Source organism: Misgurnus anguillicaudatus, chromosome 10, assembly GCF_027580225.2.
Source record: "Misgurnus anguillicaudatus chromosome 10, ASM2758022v2, whole genome shotgun sequence".
NCBI classification, from domain to species: Eukaryota; Metazoa; Chordata; class Actinopteri; order Cypriniformes; family Cobitidae; genus Misgurnus; species Misgurnus anguillicaudatus.
In genome coordinates, this window is record NC_073346.2 from 18,747,116 (window position 1) to 18,768,935 (window position 21,820).

The 21,820-nt window shown below is 38.3% G+C and overlaps 3 protein-coding genes across 4 annotated transcripts in view; 1 reads left to right on the forward strand and 2 right to left on the reverse strand.

The window, feature by feature from the left end:
- Positions 1 to 21,565, reverse strand: part of LOC129449183 (cell adhesion molecule CEACAM6-like) — an 86,333-nt gene extending 64,768 nt beyond the window's left edge. Inside the window, exon 1 of the mRNA XM_073872046.1 lies at positions 21,468 to 21,565. Coding sequence (XP_073728147.1) covers positions 21,468 to 21,513 — 46 coding nt within the window. The 5' untranslated portion in view covers positions 21,514 to 21,565. The remainder of the gene's footprint in view (positions 1 to 21,467) is intronic.
- The window catches only part of LOC129449184 (nectin 1a), a 94,441-nt gene that overhangs the window by 56,523 nt on the left and 16,098 nt on the right, over positions 1 to 21,820 (forward strand). The gene's annotated exons all lie outside the window — the stretch shown is intronic.
- On the reverse strand, positions 18,387 to 21,446 carry LOC141367323 (cell adhesion molecule CEACAM6-like). Its single transcript, XM_073872671.1, has 6 exons — positions 21,419 to 21,446; positions 21,000 to 21,272; positions 20,116 to 20,352; positions 19,766 to 20,020; positions 18,664 to 18,795; positions 18,387 to 18,557 (listed from the first exon to the last, which is right to left on the reverse strand). The coding sequence occupies exons 1-6, from the start codon at positions 21,444 to 21,446 to the stop codon at positions 18,472 to 18,474; spliced, it is 1,011 nt and encodes a 336-aa protein (XP_073728772.1). The 3' UTR covers positions 18,387 to 18,471.

The window sequence follows — 21,820 nt, forward strand, 5'->3', positions numbered from 1 at the left end:
CGCGTTACTCCCATCACTGTTTTTAACACAACTTGTGTTGGCCCTTTCATGCTTTAAATGGCATTACACACAATGTGTAAAAAATGAACACATAATTTTTTGCAGTGTAATACCATTTTAAGTTTTAAAAGTTTTAAAACTTCATGTTTGCACACAGGAATGTTAGCCCATCTTGTGATAAAAAATATCAGGCAAAGTACTTTAATCTTTCTAAAAAAACAAGTACAAATTAAAATTGTGTTCCATGTTTGCACACAGGAAAAATGTCAGCCCATCTTTGTGATATGGAATATCGGGCAAAGTATTGTAATGTTTAAAAAAAACAAGATCCTATTAAAATTGTGTTCCTTGCTCACTGACTGTGCATATTGTTATATGTCTGTTTCAGGGTTTTTCAAGCTGCGGGTCAGGAGCTTGGCCATTCAAAGTTGCTTTGCTATAGTAGTTTATTGCTGAAAACTGTTTTTGTACAAATAATTGCAAAATATTCGTAAAATATTTTGATATTGCAATTTGGAACTAAACTAATATTTAATTATTAAAATGACATGGATAATCCAAACTACTTGATTATAAAACAGAAAAAGATGTGTCTCATATTTTAATTTAAAAATATGTTTGTGGGACCTGGATAGATTATACCCCTATAAGTTTGGGAACCAAGTTTGGGAGCTCAGTTTATCCACATGACAATATGATCTTTTAACAGTCATACGACACTAATAGCAGGGACTTGGGCTGATTGTCAATGTCAAGGATACTTCATTGGCAGGACTGCTTCTTCCAAATCACTTTATTCGGAGGCTAGGCAAGGTTCCTCTTTAGCATTCAGAGAACACGTAAATGAAACAGGCTAGCAAGTGCACGTCATTGCGTCATTATCTCGGTGCTTTCGGTGCTGTGCGCATAGCATTGTGGGATATGTGAGCACGAAGGCTACACGTATGCATCCTTTTCTATATATGGGATATTTTCCGAATGAAGGACTCAGTCCTTGGTTGAAATTCCGAGGATCCTCGACATTGGAGTAGTTCTTTGGCGGATGTCGATGGCGTAGCATCCTCAAAATTCTAGCTTGCGAGGATCCTTCCTTGACATTGAGAAACACCCTTGGATGCACTCTGAGAGGTTGTATACTGTATTTACATCACTATGAAAAAAATACAGGCAACCAGTTGTTGTTGCAAAGTAAATCCTGACAGGGTCATCAGGATCCCTTTGCAAAGGGGTTGTGTATCACCCTGAAGGGGGATGTACTTTGCAACAACAACTGATTGTACCTGCTTATTAAACAGTTTACATAGATGATTTCAAGTCTTCTATAAATAAAAGGCAAGACAAACATACAGTTCGGTTTAATCATTTGTAAATATAATATCAAATGCTATGTACCGCCTAGGTGACTTGTGGTACTTGGATGTTACCAAACAATTGTTATCAAGGGATAACATATCTCAGAAATGCCTTAATGTTTGTTTGGTCATCTGTCCTCACAGATCACGTATGTCCTTTTAATGCACAATACCGTCGCCTTTGTGTTTGTGTTTGGTCATCTGTCCTCACAGATCACGTATGTCCTTTTAATGCACAATACCGTCGCCTTTGTGTTTGTGTTTGGTCATCTGTCCTCACAGATCACGTATGTCCTTTTAATGCACAATACCGTCGCCTTTGTGTTTGTGTTTGGTCATCTGTCCTCACAGATCACGTATGTCCTTTTAATGCACAATACCGTCGCCTTTGTGTTTGTGTTTGGTCATCTGTCCTCACAGATCACGTATGTCCTTTTAATGCACAATACCGTCGCCTTTGTGTTTGTGTTTGGTCATCTGTCCTCACAGATCACGTATGTCCTTTTAATGCACAATACCGTCGCCTTTGTGTTTGTGTTTGGTCATCTGTCCTCACAGATCACGTATGTCCTTTTAATGCACAATACCATCGCCTTTGTGTTTGTGTTTAGCTGTGTCCCATTAATTCACATTGGACCCCGCAATACACTTTAAAATCATGTGTGTGTGTGAATGGGCACTGTCCTTATAATAACGTTTTGTGTCATGGGCGGGGCTTGCATCTAATTATCAAATGTCCTCATAATTTAGTATATTGTCAGGTTATTATATCACAAGCTGTGTTGTGTGTAAACACATTTTGAAGTGATATCTGTGTTGTATGGCTCAAAATAAAATTTTTGATATCCTCCACATCACTGTAGAGCAAGTGGAAAGGGGTGTCCCTCTAATACACCAACAGACTTGTTTGGGGTTCAGTGTCCTTGTAAATCACAAAAACCAGTATGTGTGTGTGTGTGTGTGTGTGTGTGTGTGTGTGTACCTGGTAATTATCACATTGTGGGGACCAATTTTCCCCACAAAGATAGGAATACCAGTGTTTTTGTGACTTTGTGGGGACATTTTGATGTCCCCATGAGGAAACAAGCTTATAAATCAAACAGAATGATGTTTATTGAAATTCTAATGTACAAGAAAGGTTTCTGTGATGGTTGGGGTTAGGGAATGGGGTAGGTTAGGGGAATAGAATATACAGTTTGTACGGTATAAAATGCATTACGTCTATGGAATGTCCCCCCAAAACATGGAAACCAGAGTGTGTGTGTGTGTGTGTGTGTGTGTGTGTGTGTGTGTGTGTGTGTGTGTGTGTGTGTGTGTGTGTGTGTGTGTGTGTGTGTGTGTGTGTACCATCAGAGAAGTTGATAAAATAATCAAGATATGTGGGAATTTATCTTTGTCTATAAGCAAATAAAAGTGAACAAACACTAAAGAGCTGAAATCAACTTAACCATTTATTCTGAACTGTATTTCCATGGCTTGCCATCCACTTAACACAATGCGGGTGTTTTTAGTAATAAAATTAGAAAAGCTGTCATTGGGAGAAACTTAAACAATGCTTAAACAATGCTAACATCATATGCCAAACCTAAATTAACTGCATAAAATTAATGATAAAAAATACATTTTGTGATGTGCACTGCAGAAAATGATTTTCAAGAAAATAATTTTTGTCTTGTTTTCAGTAAAGATATCTAAACATTCTTAAATTAAGATGCTTTTTTCTTGATGAGCAAAACTACCCAAGAAAATAAGTCTAGTTTTTAGAGCAAAAAAAATAAATGTAATTGATTTTGTGAATAAAACAAGCAAAAAAATCTGCCAGTGGGGTAAGCAAAAAAATTTTGAACATTTTTCTTAAACACTAAATTCAGGAAAAATTCAAGAAAAATTTTCTTACCCCATTGGCAAAGTCCTCTTTGTCTGAGACCGAGACGAGACCGAGTAAAAATGCGGAAGATTCCAAGACAAGACCAAGACCTTTAAAAAGTGGTCTTGAGACCAAGACCAGTCTCGAGAACTACAACACTAGCGTGAACTGCTTAATCATGAATAGAGCATCCTTATCCTCTTCTCCTGCTCATGTATCATTTATTTTTTCTTTCTCACCCAGATGCATGCCGATGCCATAACCCTTGGTGTCCAACAGGCCTCCAATCTAGGTGAGGTTGCAGTTGAGGCTCCAGTGATACTCGTTCATGGTGCTCTCGAGGAGGAAGGCATATTTTGAGTTTAAGACTCGGGCGATGCCCTCCTCTATGCTCTTCATGAATACACTGGGCTGTTTAGAGTACATGTAGTTCCACATCCACTGATACGTTTGATAGCGAGAGTTCTGAAGAGTGTGGAGGAGAGAGGAGGTATCATTAGAGAGCAGTCTATATACGTAAAAACACCTTTAAATAAACAGGTTAACTGTGGTTGGTTGGAAGATAATTAAATCAGACAATTAAACACTGATCAATCTTTGCTTAAAACAAAATAAAACATAAATTTTTAATGTAATTTTAATGATTTTTTATTGTATTTGAAAATACAGTGACGTCACACTATTCTCATACCATGATAATCACAGAATGATGATATGTGAGTTCATTGTAATTTCAAAATGTTGAGCAGGTTAAAAGGACGCAATACAACACAAGGCATTGTACTTACTATATCTCACTAGGAAAAGGTGGATACTGGATGATCACAATGACGTCACACCATTCTCATATTGTGATAATCAGTTTTTCCTCGACCCACATACAACGAAGAATGACGGCCCTATAGTGGCCCAGTTCTGGATTACATATGGCGCTTTTCCATTGCATAGTACCCCACGGTTTAGTTTAGTTTGGGTCGGGTCAGCTCACCTCACTTTGGCGTGGTTAGCTTATCCATTGAGTTTAGTATCACTTCGCAGTGGGAGGGATTATAGGCGTGTCGTTATATTTGCGGCTGTGACATCATACAAGTGAGAGCGTCGTTGTACATTCCCATACATTTATTTATTTATCAGTCCGCCATAAAATTAAAATTGACCACCACAAATAGATGTTTGCACATCGCGTTTATAACTACCTCTGTCTCACATGACAGTTTCTGTTCAAACACCCGTGGCGTCAGTCGACGGCGCTCCGCTGAGCCTCAATGAAGTTGCATTAAAGCATAAATAATACTGACGTGCACGTCGCGAATGTGCCGCCACAAACTGCAAAACTTTTATGTGTTCCTGATTCACAACCTGTGGATGTTTTTCGTCGCTTAAATGGTGTTTGGAAACTTACAGCAGAGCACAGATGACAACATGTTTGCTTGAGACAGCGCAAGCTAGCAGTAAGCTAAAGCTAATATTTTACATAGGATGACGCCGATGACGATTAGACCAATCAGTGATCTACAGTGTTTACGCGTCACGTTTGGTATCAGCTCGGGTCGCTTGGAACCCCAACCGAGGTGGTACGAAAAAAAGTATCGGGTACTATGAAGTGATCCCAATGGAAAAGCTCCCAAAAGTAAGATGACCCGACCCAAACTAAACCAAACCGTGGGGTACTATGCAATGGAAAAGCGCCAATAGCTGGCGTTTATTGCATTCCTCTCTCTCTCTCTCTCTCTCTCTCTCTCTCTCTCTCTCTCTCTCTCTCTCTCTCTCTCTCTCTCTCTCTCTCTCTCTCTCTCTCTCTGGAGCGTAAAAGAGGACAGCAAAATCAGATGTACTGTCTTAAGGATGATAATGGTCGTGACACCTCAGATCCAGCAGTAATGCGCAAACTCGCTGTGGATTTTTATTCCAACCTATTTACTTGCTGATATGTTGGATAAGGAAAGTAGAAATGACTTGCTACAAGATCTTCCTACGTATTTTTCCGTGGCATTCTCACGGATTGGTTACTCAACTGCTTTTTCCTATTTTCAAACCATTTTCGCTTCGGTTTAGGGTTAGATTTGGTGTTTGCGTTAGTATGTCACTTTAACTATTGGTTTATACTATTTTTTCTGATTTATTCTTTTATATTTTCTAAACTTTAAACAATTGTCGCCTGGCGTTGGGGTTAGAGTTGGGTTTGGGTAGGGATGTCATTTCATGTAAATCTAACCCTAAACCGAAGCGAAAATGGTAAGAAAATAGGACAAAACAGTTGAGTAACCAATCCGTGAGAATGCCACGGAAAAATACAGTCCGTAGCAGGGCCACGGAAAAATGCGGAGATCCGTGAGAATGCCACGGAAAAATGAGCACAAAATTCTGTGACTATGCCACGGAAATTCGTGAGATCAGGTTGTAACTGCTGAGCAGAAGCAATTTTTAGAAACTGAACTTACTTTTGATTAAATAACTGCTGCTGTAATGGGACTGTCCTCTGGGAAAGTACCGGGTTGTCAGAGGGCAGTTTTAACACTGCTACCAAAAAACGGAGATCTGACTTTGTTGAAGAACTGGAGGCCAGTAGCTATTTTATCTAAATGCTTAGCAAACAAATTAAACAAAGTATTATATGAAATCATATTGTATAAAAGATAGATCTATTATAGACAATTTACATCTAATAAGAGATACTTATGAGTTTGCTTTTAATAACAATATCAACTTGGGTTTTCTGTCTCTGGACCAAGAGAAGGCTTTCGACCGAGTTGACCATGTTTTCTTGTTTGAAACTTTAAAGGCTTTTGGTATTGGGGAAATTTTATCTCAAAGATTAAACTACTGAATGGGGGTACATGCTTAATAAAAAAAGCTGGTGGCCTTAGTGCACCTGTAGAAGTCCAAAGAGGGATTAGACAAGGTTGTCCCCTCTCTGGTCAGCTATATAGTATAGCTTTTGAACCTTTATTGTGCAGACTGAGAGAAAAACTAACAGGCATGAGAGTTAGTACGTTAGATTTTTTGGAACCCATTAAGCTTTCTGCTTATGCGGTTGACCTCACAATTTTAATAAAAAATCAAAATGATGTGCAGATTTTAGAAAAAGCACTACTGTGTTATAGTGAGGCGTCCTCAGCAAAAGTAAACTGGGCTAAAAGTAATGCTCTTTGGTGTGGGCAAGAATGTTTAAAGCCCTCACTCCCTGGTGGTTTACAGTGGGGGAGAACTGGTTGTAAATATTTAGGGGTATTTTTTTGTACAGACGAGTAAAAGAGACAAAATTGGGTGGGCCTTGTGGAGAAAGTGTGTGTTCGGTTGTCTCACTGGAAGTGGTTGCTACCCCAGCTATCCTATAGGGGAAGAGTCCTGATCTGCAATAATCTGGTGGCTTCATCCCTCTGGCATAGGATGATTGTACTAGAGCCTCCAGATGATCTGGTGGGGAAAATACAACGGTGTCTAGAAGATTTATTTTGGTCGGGCCAGCACTGGCTAAAGGCATCGGTTCTGTATCTGCCCACCAATGAGGGAGGGCAAGGACTGGTGGACATTAAGGGCCAATCCCATTTCTCTGTCCTACCCCTTCCCCTTACCCGTACCCCTTAGTTTTGCACGTTCACGTGAGAGTAAGGGCTATCCCAAATCTCGTTTTGATCAAGGGGTAGGGCTAAGGGCAAGTGGTAGATACCCCTTAAAACCAAGAATTTCCGCGAGCTTACTTGAAACCAAGGGGTACCCAGAATACACTGCGCAACCGGCAAAAATGGCGGCCAGAGCGTCCCATAAATGTAAGTATTTTCGGCTTAATAATTTATTTAACAATTACTAACGTCTTGTTTTGTGCTCTACACAGTCCTGTTCATATATATTTGAATTATGTTCTTATTTTAAATGTTTTAAAATTTCGCTAGTTTGCTACGCTAACGTTACGTTGCTGATTTGCACAACATTCCCGTATTCTCTAGCTAGCCATGAATGGACTGCATGCTTGTCTACAGTTTTAACTAAATTCCATTAACGTTAGCAGCGAATTTCGTTTGATATCAGTGCATAACACTACTTGCTTTGGAGACATCGGTACGTGCTTTACGTATACCGTCCTGTATCACACAGGGACGCCAGAAGAAACTCGGCGGCTGATTCACTTTCGCTTACACTTGCACTCGGCATCTTGGAAGTTTGTGATCAACATTTGTCGCGTCTGGTGATGTTGCAGCCAGCAAACGACGATGTATGATGACGTAACCGTAACCAAGCGGTGTCTCATTTCATAGGGGTATGTTTTCACCCCTAGCGCTTAACACTTGGTTTTGAGGGACAAGGGCTAGGGGTAAGACGAAGTGGTAGGGGAAGGGGTAAGACAGAGAAATGGGATTGGCCCTTAATCTAGAATTCAGACTACAGATGGAACGGAGATTGCTCTACTGGGAAGAGGTGAGCAGGGCCGGTGTGGCCTGTGCTCTTCTGAGAAGAGCTGGGAATTTAGGACTGGACCGTCACCTATTCCTAATGGATACCAGCAAAGTGAATTTAACTGAACTAACGCCCTTCTATAGATCATTGTTAAGGGCATGGGCACTTTTCAAAGTTTCTCGAGAGACAAACGATCTGAAAGGACTGTGGTGGAGAGAAGAACCATTACCTTTTAACTCTGATTTGGACTTGGACATTTTTAAGTCTGAATCTCTCATAAAATCACTGTGTGCTGCAAGGATCATAAAGATAGGGCATCTATTGAGGATGGATGGATTACTGCGGAGGCTTTGGCTTGAAGTTGAGAATGAGGTCCATCAGGGTGGCAGAGAGACTGCTGACGCAGATACATGATTTTCTACCACTGAAATACAGACTGTCTTTAGAGAATTCTGCTGAAGAGGAACACAATATGGACTTCCCAGAGCTGGATGTTACAGCTGATACTGGGGAATGGCAGGAAACAGAAGGAAGATTGTTGACTTTTAAAATACCAGAACTTGGATTCTTTAGTGGCATTGGAAGTAAATCTCTGTATGTGTGTGAAGAAAAATCACTTACGGATGCTTGAAAATACAAGGGAGTCCAAATGGCAGGAGTTTTTTGGTTCAAGTTTTTCCCCTAGGGGTTGCTGGAGGACCTTGTACACACCTCCCATTGAAAAAAGGACAGGAGATCTTCAATGGAGGATAGTGCATGGTATAATAGCTATGAACAGACACAGAACACACATTGATCCACAGGTGGGGGTGCCCTTTTTGTGGGATGCAAGAGATGGTTTTCCATTTGTTTTCTGAGTCTGAGAGATTGCAAATACTTTTTAAAAATAGAAGAGTATTGTCAAACTTTGTGAGAAGAGTTCACAATGATGTTTTTTATCTATGGCCCAAAATACAGTAGAAATAAAATGCAAGTACATGTCCTACAAATTTTTTTATTTGGGCAAGCAAAACTGGCGATTAGGCTTTCAAGGAAAAGGAAAATTCTTGGTACTGTATCTACCGATGTTCTCTCTGTCTTTAAAGGGTTAATTAAGTCACGTGTTAACATTGAGTATGCGTACTATAAGTTGATTGATGATCTGGAAAGTTTCAGATATAAATGGGGTATTAACCAATCTGTGAAGTTGAGTTTGATGGCGCTTTACAAATTAATGTCTGAGTAATGAATGTTTTTTTATTTTTGATTAATGTTTTTCTACTGTTGTCTTGCTTTTTTACAGCTAGGTGTTATTTATTATTTCTTTAAAGATTGTTTTAATGTATATCTATAAGTGTGTTTCTAAGTGCTTAGACTGTACTCAGGTTTTGCTATAATGTAAATTAAAGGACATGTAAAGTCAAGTCAAGTCTCTCTCTCTCTCGTGGTGCATGCTGATAGTTTGTGCGTGAGAGTGGTGTTGGGTGAGAGTGAAGCTGTGAATGTTCACCTTTCTTTTTCATAAACTATTTTGCATGGTTAGGATTTAGTTTACATTTTGCAAGTGTGGTTGTTTAGGAGAATGGCGTCTCATGTGGAGACGCCGTTACTCTCTTTAAGGGAATGGTTTCAGATGTATGCTGGACGACAGAGTTTTGGTGGAGGATGTTTTGGTTGCTGTAGCAGAAGAGGTAGGTCATGAAAGTATTTCATCTGCTTCTCGAATGAATAAAGCTGTGGTCGTCTTTTTGAAACAACAGCATTTCTTTAATAAACTGATTGAGACTGGCATTGTTATTAACTCTTTCACCGCCATTGACAAGATATCTCATAAATTAAGAGAAAACGCTTCCCCGCCAATGACGAGATTTTCCGTCTTTCCGCAATACCGCTATTATGCACCAGGTGGCGCCCTTCCGCAACTTTTTAAACCCGGAAGGATTGCCCTATGGCAAGCGGCTGCATGTCTGTGTCTGTGTTAAAGATCGCTCTGAATGGGATCTCTATGAAAAGTCCGTCACAAAAATGGAATTATCTCTTCTTTTTGCTCAAAATGTGGTGTTTTTGCAGAAACCTATCCATATTCAAAAGCTGATTACAAAAGAACCAATGAAGGTAGGATGAAACAGGTTTTTTTGTTTGAAAGGGTCTGTTCTTTCATTTGGTATATTCTATGTTTATATATTTAAAGAAGAACATTTTCTGGAAGGCATTAAACTTTGGTGAAAATCATGAAAAACGCTGGCGCTGGCTGGCAACTTTTTTTAAAAACGCTGGCGGTGAAAGAGTTAATGGCGAGTTGGTGCAAGTCACGTCATAACATGTCTAGCAAAATTGTGATTTCAAACGTACCGCCGTTTATCCCTGACGAGTTGTTAGAGCGTGGGTTAATGCGCTTTGGAAAGATCGCAAGTCCGTTTAAGGCGATCTCTCTGGGGTGTAAACACCCGGCGCTAAAACATGTCATGTCCTTTAGGAGACATGTTTTTATGTTTTTAGATTTGCCAGATCGTACACTAAATGTATAGTTTTGCGTGAAACATGAGGGAGGTTCGTATATGGTTTACGCAACTACCGGAAACTTGAGGTGCTTTGAGTGCGGTGATGTGGGTCACAAAAGGCTCGCTTGCCCACATAAAGAGCGAGCCAACAAAAATACTGATGCGGCGGCAGAGGTTGAGGCTCCCTCCGTTTCTCTACCCGCGAGGCCAGATGAGAGAGCTGGGCCCTCTGAGGTAAGACACACAGAGAGTAATGTGTCTTTAAATGAACCAGCTAATACTCTAGAAGTATCAGTAACCGCGACGAGTTCAAATACGGAGATTGATAACAATGCTGGTATGAGTACTGATGTTCCAGTGTGTAAACAAGTTAACAATTGTGAAATGAATGTGATGTCAAGTAATAGTGCTGATCAGCTTGTGTGCAGTATAGTGAAAGGGCAAACAGTAGTGGTGGCAGAGGCTGATGATGCGTTTTCAGATGACACTGCCTCTTTACAGGAAAATGATTCCTGCTCTCAGGTAGACTTTGAGGAAAATTCTCAAGGAAAAATGATCCGTCTTTGTATACATTAGATGAAATTAATCAGTTTTTGGATGATACTTTTGGAAAACAAATTGATGTTAAGGAATTCTTTCCAGATGTTGAGAAATTTGTGAAGTCAGTGACATTTCTTCAAAAATCTGTAGGAGTTGATCTTTTAAGTGAGAAAAAGCAGTTTCATCTTAAAAAAACATCTAACCGCAATTCAAAAGTGTAGAAAAGCTGGAAAAAAGAGAAGGTCAAAATCTCCTTTATAACTGACCTACCATGTATCATGGTGTTTTTCTCATTTGTGTTGTCTGTCTGTCTGTCTATTCTTCCTTTTTGTTTTTTGTTTTTTGTTTTTTGATGGAAACATTAAGGGTTGGTTCTCTTAACATTAATGGTGATAGAGATGCACAAAAACGTGCTTTGGTTTTTGAAGTAATACAGCAGAAGAATTTACATATTACTTTTTTTACAAGAAACACATAGTGATTCAGCCAATGAAATAGATTGGGGAAGGGTGTGGAAAGGACAATATGTGCTTAGTCATAAACCTAATATAAGTGCAGGGGTGGCTGTTCTATTCTCTCCAGATATAAAAGTAAATGTTTTAAAAATAGAAGAACCTGTGAACGGTAGACTTGTTTTAGTTAAGGCTGAAATTGAGGGAATTCTTTTTTATTTTTTAAATGTTTATGCACCCAATGTGGGGCATGATCGAGTTGTTTTCTTTAGAACTTTGAGTACTCTTTTAAAACAGTGTTCTGATGATAGCAGTATAATTATGGGAGGTGACTGGAACTGTACTGAAAAGTTTACTATTGATCGTACCACTGAAGAGCCTCATTATATTTCCTCAATTCAGTTATCAAGAATTATTAAAGAGACAGATTTGTTAGATATGTGGAGAATTAGGGGCCAGTCACACCAAAAGTGTTTATGGCAGTTGCAGGTGCCTTTTTTGAATGATATTCTATAGGCAAGGCGCGTTTGCGCGCTGTTTATGCGCGCCGAGCGCCTTGCGGTTTTTTGCCGCCTGCCGCGCACGCGTTTTTGAAGGAGAGCGGAGAAGCGCCCGACGTCATTCGCGTCTTTCCATTGTCCAATCGAATGAGGGGAGAGGCGGGCCTTACGTTGTGGTGAGGGAAGTTTAGGGGCTGGACACACCAAAACTTTTAAACGCAGCTGAAAACGCCTTGAGGACGCCGAATGCCAGCTGTTTTACAGCTGAGTGCCAGCTTTCTTCAGCTAAGCACTTTGGTAGCTCTGATACGTCAGCTGTTAGACGGTTGGTTGCTGTGATACTTGTCCCGCCCCACCTACACTGTGATTGGATGGCCGCGTGAGAACTGACATTGACAAGCTTTTCTTCCAAAGTTGAACATTTCTCAACTCTCGGCGCTCAGCGCTGAGCGCGGAAAAACCGCCGGGCGCCGGTTTTCGGCGCAGAAGAAAACCGCTAGCTGCTGGCTTATTTGAAAAACGCTGAGCTTCCATTGAAAACAATTGAAAACATGCGCCGGCCGCGGGCGTAAAAGCGTTGGTGTGCACGCCCCCTTACAGTTGCTTTGAAGAACCGCACTCCACTCGCTCACTCTCTCCTGCGTGTTTGTGCACCTCTCACCCTCAAACAAGGTCAGAGCAAGCACCCTCTTTTTAAAGTTTCTGCTAATATGACAGTTAACAGCAAAAGAGCGCTCACGCTTCAATATTTGATTGACAAGACAGCTGACTCGGTGGTTGCTTAGCAATATGAAAAGCCGCGTCGCACTGCTCTTTTTTTTTTTTTAAAGGCAGTGCGTCGCGCCTTGCGTTTGCAAGCGTTTAAAGCGCTTTTGGTGTGACTGGCTCCTTAAACATCCACAATTAAGACAATATACCTGGGTTAAAGTGTTGAATAACAGAGTCAGTGCTGCAAGGTTGGATAGAATTTATGCTTCCAATCATTTTAGCAGTCGGATTATTGACTGTTTTATATCTCCTGTTGGTTTTACGTATCATCATTTGGTTTCTCTTGTTATAAGCATGTCCAAAAGTTCTAAGAAATCTTCTTACTGGCATTTTAACACTAAATTGCTTCAAGATGTACACTTTTGTAAACATTTTGAACTGTTTTGGCAACAATGGAAGTTGTGTAAAGGTACTTTTGAAAGTCTAAAACAGTGGTGGGAAATAGGGAAAACAAATGTTAAGCTGTTTTGTCAACAACATACTGCTAATTCTACCACTAAGTTAAGAGAAAACATTTTGTCCATTGAGAAGGACATCTCTCTCATAGAAATGGGATTGGCAAAAAAGTATGATCCTAATTTGCAATATAATTTGGAGCAAAAGAGAAAAGAATTAAGTTTGTTTTGAATGAAAGGGTAAAAGGGGCTCTAGTAAGATCTCGTTTTATCTCTGTCACTGAAATGGATGCCCCAACTGCTTATTTTTTTTTTAACTTCGAGCGTAAAACAGCTCAGCAAAAGCAAATGGTATGTCTCTGTCTTCCTGATGGGAGGGTGACGAGTAACATTACAGAAATGAGGCAACACGCAGTTACTTTTTATACTTCTCTCTATACTGCTGATCAATGTGATACTGAATGTATCAATTATTTCAAGATCTGCCTCAAATAGACACTGAATCTAAGGCTGCATTAGACATGGAACTGTCTTTTAATGAACTTACTGCTGCAGTCGGTCAGCTTGGAACTGGACGATCTCCTGGCATTGATGGCTTGCCATCTGAATTTTATAAGCGTTTTTGGAACTGTATTGGAAAAGACTTATAAAGGTGAATGTAGCCAGGATGGCTTATTACCTGTTTCTTGTAGACGTGCTGTCTTATCTTTGTTACCAAAGAAGGGTGATTTATCTGTTCTAAGCAATTGGAGACCGGTCGCTCTGCTAACTACAGAATATAAAATTTTGTCTAAGTTTCTTGCCAATCGACTTAAAGAATATATTGATATAATTGTGCATAAAGATCAGACATATTGCATTCCAGAGAGGACAATAATGGATAACTTGTTTTTAATTCGGGACATTTTGGATATTTGTAAAGATTATAATGTGAATACTGGTCTAATATCTTTGGATCAGGAAAAAGCATTTGATCGAGTTGATCATAATTATCTTTTCAATGTTCTTCAAATGTTTGGGTTTGGTGAAAGCTTTTTAAAATGGGTCAAACTGCTATATACAGATGCTACTTGCATTGTCAAGGTAGGGGGTGGTCTGAGTTGTCTAATTCCAGTCTCAAGGGACATAAGACAGGGATGCCCTTTATCAGGACAGTTGTATAGCATAGCAATTGAGCCCCTTCTTTTAAATATACACAAGGTTTTATCTGGAGTTTCTATTTCTGGGCATTTTCAAAGTTCCAAAATCACTGTTAGTGCTTATGCTGATGATGTGACTGTGTTTGTTCAACATGAACAGGATGCATTGGCTTTGTCCAATATACTAAATGTGTATGAAAAAGCCTCATCGGCTAATGTTAATTGGGGCAAAAGTGAGGCTTATTGGGCAGGTCCAACATCTTCTGATAATCTTCTACATTTGCCAGGTGATCTCAAGTGGAAGAAAGATGGTTTAAAGATCTTAGGTATTTATTTTGGTTCAAATGAATTCAAAAAGCTAAACTGGGGGGGTATAGAGGAGAGGGTGTGCATCCGATTGTCTAAATGGAATTGGTTGCTACCTGAGTTGTCCTACAGGGGAAGGGTCTTGGTTGCGAATAATTTGGTGGCTTCTTCGCTCTGGCACAAATTAGGAGTATTGCAGCCACCTGCTGGACTGATACAGACTATTCAAAGGAGATTGGTGTCTTTCTTTTGGTCAGGACAACACTGGATACGATCAGCTGCTTTACACTTTCCAGTGCAAGAAGGGGGACAGGGCTTAGTGGACATTAAGTCGAGAATCATGACCTTTTGACTACAAACAGCTCAAAGACTTTTATATGGTAATAATTCTGCATGGATGGACACAGCAAAAACTCTCTTAAGAAAAGCTGGTGGAATGGGTTTTGATAAACATTTGTTTTTAATGAAAATACATGAGAATCAAATGGTGGATCTTACCCCGTTTTACAGGTCTGTTTTGGAGGCTTGGAAAGTTTTCTCCATATCAAGACCAGTAAATACATCCACTGGCGTCTGGTTATTGGAGGAACCGTTTATTTTTAACCCCTTTTTATCTTCTGGACTTTTGTCTTCAGAATATGTGCGCAGACGCCTGTTGGCAGCTGGGTGCAGTAAGCTTGGACATTTACTGACAAGTGATGTGGAAGACTTATGTCAAAGAAGCGGGGTGAAGTCTATCCATTTTTTACAACACAGTGTTGCAGATATTTCCAAGGGGTTGAAAGCAGATTATCGTGCTTTTTTGGAAAACCCAGCTGTTTAAAAACAGTGGAAAGAAGGACATGATTATTTTTTCCCCTCAATTATTGTAAGCCCAGCTGTAGAAGATTGGGAGGAAGATGAAAAATCTTTATTGTGTTTCTGTACTTTGAGATGGCTGGAAAGAAGTCTCTTTACTTGACATGTGTTAAGGTCTCTAATCTACAATTGTTGAATGAGGTTCCTTCAACAAGATGGACAGAGTTTTTTGGAATGAATTCTTCCCCTAAAGGCTGCTGGCGTGCTCTGTACAAACGTCCGATTGATAAACGGACGGGTGACCTCCAGTGGAGTATTGTACATGGAGCAATAGCTACAAACAGACATGTGGTGCACCTCAATCCTAGTGTTGGGGTGGGTTGCCCTTTTTGTCCTGAGATTGAGACAGTTTTTCATCTTTTACACAATGTTCACGTCTAGTTGATCTTATTAACTTTTTAAGTAATTGGTATTTGTCTTTGGGGGAAGAGTTCTCCCTTCAGTTGTTTATTTTTGGACCCAAATATTCAGTACAGAGAAAAAATGTGTTGGTTTTAATTAATTTTTTATCTGGCACTGCAAAACTGGCTATCTGGCATGGGCGTAGATTTAGGGTGGGATGCTAGTGACATGTTCTTACCAATATTCAGGGAAGACTGAATTGTCCCTAGCAATAATTTCGACCAAACAATTAATCTGTATTTATATATAACCACTGATATCCATCTTATTCTTGTGTTTTCTATTTTTTACTTATTATATTTTTTTTCAGGAATCATTTAAATGAGATAAGAAATCTTTAGCAATCCCGTTCTGTAAAAATAATGCTCTATGTGGTACACAAACGGTTAACAGCTTTCTTTCTCTGCAATGCCGGCCTCCGTAACTCACACCGCTAATATGATTGGCTTTGCATTTCTTTAGTCCCGCCTCTCTAACTCACATTGCTAATATGATTGGATTAGCATTTCTTGAGTCCCGCCTCTCCAACTCACATCACTTGATGGGATTGTCTTTACTCGCTACGTGTGATAGGATGGTTTCACTTTGTACAACGTGCCAAAGTTCACTCAACAAGACGCACGTGATTATTCGGGCTACAGGTAAGTGAGGAAGAAAGTATTATTATACCCACTGTAACCGTTTCATGCACAAAATACGGAACAAGTTGTGTCACATAATGATTCAAGCCAAGGGCAGGGTTTTCACCAATACACGACGATCCCATGTTAACCTGAGGAGTTGTAAACTTGTGTCAACCTTTTATAAATGGGGTGGCAAGGTTATTTAGGGGGTACCTAATCCATGAAAGAAAATAACCCCAACATGGTAAAAACATGAATTCATGTCATGATTGCTGAATACTTTACATTACTGCTGTGGTCATTACTTGCACAGATGTAGACATAATGTAAGGTTGCATTTTAAACTTAATGAAAAGGAGATTTAATGTGAACTACAGAAACGTTAATAAACGTTGTTCAGGAAACATGATATACATACCAACTTAAACACTGCAGATTTTTTTGGCAAAATTAAATTAAGGACTAAATATTAATTGCATATTCTTCAATGTTATAAAGTAAATATGGATTCATATATGTTACAATGTGATTTTCTTTTTTTTTTTTGACAAAGTCTTAAACAGTTACTGTTTATAAGGCTCTAGGACATAACAAATTGTTTATTATAGTACATTAAATTTGGGATGGCACCGGGGGTGGCGAGTCAGATGTCACTGAGTAAAGTGCATACTGAGTTGTCTGTTGTTTATGTCAAGTAAACGGTGATAAACAGTTTTTGCAATGCAACCATTTTATTTATGTCCCCACCAATGCCAGAATCAAACCTACGCCCTTGCTATCTGGAAAACCAGAAAAAAACAGAATGTTAGGGCAGGGAGCAATGAATGTGCTGCCTATGTTTTTGGGACTTGTAGCTTCACGTTTGAAAGTTGAGTATGCATATTATAAATCAGTAGAAGGTTTGCCAATGTTTTTGGAAATATGGGGGATAAATTAATTATTGTGTACATTATATGAAGATGAGTTGGTTTTGATGTTTTAAAAGGATGATGTAAAAAAGTGTAAATTGTAAATGTCTGCTTTTACGTCTTCTTAAATTGTTAAAATAAAGGTGAACTTAAACCTCAAAACCTCTCTCTCTCTCTCTCTCTCTCTCTCTCTCTCTCTCTCTCTCTCTAACTCTCTCTCCTCTTATCATTCATTTACTATCTATAAAAACTGAAATTCAGAGTTTGTTCTTCAATCACAGCTGTGAATCGTGTGAATGCACTGATCATAAAATATTTAGGTTTCCTGGACAGGGAACTTGACACAGAGTTTCAGGAAGCCATAAAGACATGATGAACTAATAAAGATTAGGTTCCACTTCTGACTTATTTTAAACCCTGTCAGGAAAACCACCTGATACTGCTCATATTTACCAGCTAGATGTTGAAATTTAAACAGAAACCTATACTGTAGAGGGACGGGTGAACCCGAAAAATAAATGAGAATCTACTGCTGTCTATCCTGATCTTATTCCAGATTACATTTTGCTTTCTCGTTATCTCCAAATTATTGTACAGAAACAGAAACTTTTAAAGGATTCAGATTCATCACTGTAAATACAGTAACATATAAGTATCAGCACTGTTTATCCACATCTCAACATAATTATGTTACATGTGATAACAAATAAAGACATTAGAATAAAACATTAAAACATTAGAATAGATTTTGTGTTTGTTATGTAACTACACACATTTCTTTTGTCCTAATGAAATGAGTAAGTGCAACTTATCTTAAATGTAAATATGAACCATAGGCATATGGGCAATATTCTTAGAGTCAACATAAAAAATAAAAATAAGGCCTTTTACAACTACAATGCAAGTTAAAGCAAAACTGCAGAGAGAGAATCTCTTACATCTGATCACCACTGCATTAATAACAACACAGTTGTCAATGAAATCAAACAGCCACAAACTCACAGACTGAGACAGACTGTATAGCTCACTTATTGTCAATTAAACATTTACTTTAGGATTGGAGGTGTATGCCTGTCATCTATGTTCACCGCTGCTTACATGTATAAACATTCAAATAATCCTATAAAGACTATTTTACTACATCCTAACTATTTTGTCTTGCATTCAGAGGTGAAATGTTGCATCCTGTATCAATCAAAAAAAGATTATAGAGAATGTACATACACTTAATTTAATAATGCAAACTTTGCTGAGTACAAATAAAAATAGCAAAAAACACAAACTGCTCTCACAAGAAATAGCAGAGAACATGAAAATCTGTGATTTACAAATACAAGTAATTCAACATCTTTGTACACTGGAGCCTCATAAAATTCAAAGCTTCAATTATGTTTGAAATAAAATAACTCAAATTAGTTGTTATATAATTTTATTAAAAAAACAGCTAAAAGATTGAATAAAAAATGAATATAGGTGACTCCAGGATCTAAATATTCAGGGTGGGTTTATTTTTACAGTCAATGTTTTCATATATCGTAGAGGTCTCAGCAATTTTATTGCCCAGCCCAGAATCTGTGGATTTAAAAAAGAACATATAAAATGTCACACAAAATGTCACACATACTAACAAAATGAATATACTATTACGAATTATACAGTTTGTCTCTACATTACTTACTTTGTCTTTGTTTTATAAAGTAGAAAATCAAACCACAAATGCCTGCAACTGTCACTAAAACTCCAATGACAATCCCAACTATTGCTCCTGTTGTCAGCCCTCCATCTCCACCACCTCCACCAACACCACTTACTATAGCAAAAAAAAAAAAAAAAACTGTGCTTTGCTCGTATCATGCACTGTAAACGATTGTAACACTTTATCTCGTATCAAAATAAGTAAAATGTCATTTTAAACCACACTCTAAAGAAAGGTTTCTGAAAGATTCTGTGTCTGGCTGTAGGGTTACATAAAGAAGCTTTAAAGGTCCCGTTCTTTCTGTGTTTTTGAAGCTCTAATTGTGTTTGCAGTGCGCAATATAACATGTGTTTATGTTTCACTTGTAAAAAACACTGTATTTTTCACACAATTTACTTATCTCTATACCGCTGTTTTCACTGTCCTAAAAACGGATTGATGTCTTCCTTGTTCTATGAAGTCCCTCCTTCAGAAATACATATGGAGTTCTGATTGTGTCTTTTGTTTAGTGTGTTGTAATTCGATAGCAGCTTAGCTTGCCGTTAACTTAGCTGGCGACTGATGTATTCCTGTGGGTAGAGTTTAGTCAAAAAACTGTTCTAGTGACGTCTTTAAAGCAGGAAGTAGAGGACTGTTGTCCGAACCGGCCGTTCGCTGTAGGCTTTGAAAGGCAAATTCTGTTATAGAAAATGTATCGCCTGGCAGTGAACTTTGAGCTTTATCATTTTACAGGTATTATTTATGCTATTATAGCAACATTATAGACTAACTAGGGTTTAAAAAAATGGGATCACGAAGAACGTCACTTAACATCCACAGAGCATTGCACACAAAGTTCAGTGTAGTTAAAGAAAAAGGTACAGACTATAAAAAGGCAAGAAATGTGTTTGTAATGTGTTTCACCTACTGACATTGCCATTTAAATAAATATAGTATTTCAAAAGTCTGCAGTTTAGAACTTAGAAGTACAAACAAAATAGCATAACAATAAGAGTCGATCTTTTATGGTTAAAAATGCTGATTTAATAGTTAAATCATTGCTTGACATTACAGTTTTCTATAAAAGCAAAGTTATTACTCTTACCTTTAACTACTAATAGATGTCTTTGAGAGACATTTATCTCTGTGACATCATTGTGGGCTGTGCAGATGTAATCTCCACTGTGTGTGATGTCACTCTTATCAATGGTAAATGTGTTTGTGGTTACACCGGTGTCTGATCCATTAAACCTCCAGGTAAATAAAGCAGAAGGTACAGAAGTGGCAGAGCAAGACAGCGACACAGGACGTCCTAAATTCACTTCATTCGGACCTTCAATAAAAACATATTCTGGTCCATCTATAACACAGACAAGAGACTCATTGTTAGATGTGTAAACAGAATTGAGATATTTCATCAAATTGAAACTCAAATCTTGATGTTTGACTGCTCACAGTTGATGATAAGTCTGAGGTTTGCAGTATCAGAGCTGGCAGGGTTTCTTAATGTACATTGATATTCTCCACTGTCTGATCTGATCACTGGACTGATCAACACTGATCTGTTATCAGATGAGAAGGTGATGTTGATGGGTGTCAGTGGATTTTTATCTTTCATCCATTCCATAGAAGTGATGTGGCCGCTTCCTTCACAGGTTATATTAGCACTTGATTTGCCTTCAATTAATGATTCTTGTGGACCAATGAGTGAGGTGTCAGATACTGTTTCTGTGTGAATGAGAGAGAAAACACAAAACACTGATTGTTTGTTTGTTTGTTTGTTTGTTTGTTTGTAAATAAAGCAAAAGAGTCTCTGGTTTGCATGTGGTTTGCATCTGTTTTTCGGGTTACTACAAATATTGGTAAATAACAAACAGATACTTAAACACTCTAAAATGCTGCATTGTTTCAACTTATGTTTGGGTTAAGTATGGAGGAACATACTGTATCTGTTGGATTAAAAAAATAATTTAAAAGTTTTACAAATTAAAACCCATCAAATAATGCAAAAATACAATGCATTCATCCTGTAGTTTATGCTGGGAACTTGTGTAAATTCTGTGTATCCTTAAATTAAACATAAACACATTTAAGTAAATTGCACACCACAGGCAAGCTTGACCTTCTGTTTGCCAAACACTCAACATTTAGTTTTAATTCCATTGCAATTTGCACCAATTATTCAGAATCCTAAATCTTGTTTATAAACAAATATTTATGCTGCTTAAGAATTCTTTACCCTTTTTTATATTTAAAAGTATTTTTTCATTACCCCTACCACCTATCAAAACATGTTTATTTAGCCTATGCTCAAAAAATAGATTTAGCAACAGACTCACCATACACTTTGAGTGAAGTTTCTCCTGCATGGATTTGGAGATTACTTGCTGCTACAGTCAGTTTGTATGTCCCAGAATCATTCAGCGTCAGGTTCTTGAGCTGCAGAGCAGCAGTGGTGGTGTCCAGATCAACTCTGCCAACATATTCTGGATGTACATCATATCCACCACTGTCTAAGACAATAATAGTAATCGCTCCAAAAGCCCATGTAATGAATTTAATCTGTGAAGAAGTGAATGGTGGGTTTTCAGGGACAAGAACAATGCTTTCTCCTGTTGCCCCATTAAATTCCGGAAACTGCAGATTTTACCCTAAACATCCTGTTTCCAAAATAGAAAAATGCTGAAACTATTTTTTAAGATTTTGAACACGTGTAGTAATCAACAGACTTACATTTGTTATATTTCCTGCAGTTAACTACAGCTTGACTGTTTATCAACAAACATTAAAGTGTTTAAAAGGCTTACCAATGCACAAAATCAATAATATCCCATACAAACCAGGTAACATCATGACTGAGCTGTCAGTTGTTAGGAGTCAGAAATAATCTGTATTATGTAGCTGTACATCTAGAATTCAATGAATGATGAACCCATGTAATAAAAAAAGATTGAGTTTTGTGCCACCCAGAACATAACGTCACTTGTGGAAACCTCTCATAAAGTAGTTTCAATCATTTACTTTGAAATCTCTTCCCTAATGTTTCAGTCTTGCTTAAAGGGAAAGTTGATCAAAAAATGAAAATTCTCTGAGCGTTTACTCACTCTTGTATAATTATTGTAATGGTGCAAAAAGTCAAACTTCAGAGCAGGGCCGCTCG

Coding starts and splice junctions, on each gene's coding strand:
- LOC141367323 (XM_073872671.1), bottom strand. CDS start 21,446: ATGTTTGTTGATAAACAGTCAAGCTGTA. Junction 21,273..21,418: donor TGATAAACAGTCAAGCTGTA/GTTAACTGCAGG, acceptor ATGGGGCAACAG/GAGAAAGCATTGTTCTTGTC. Junction 20,021..20,115: donor CCTCAGACTTATCATCAACT/GTGAGCAGTCAA, acceptor TCTGTGTTATAG/ATGGACCAGAATATGTTTTT.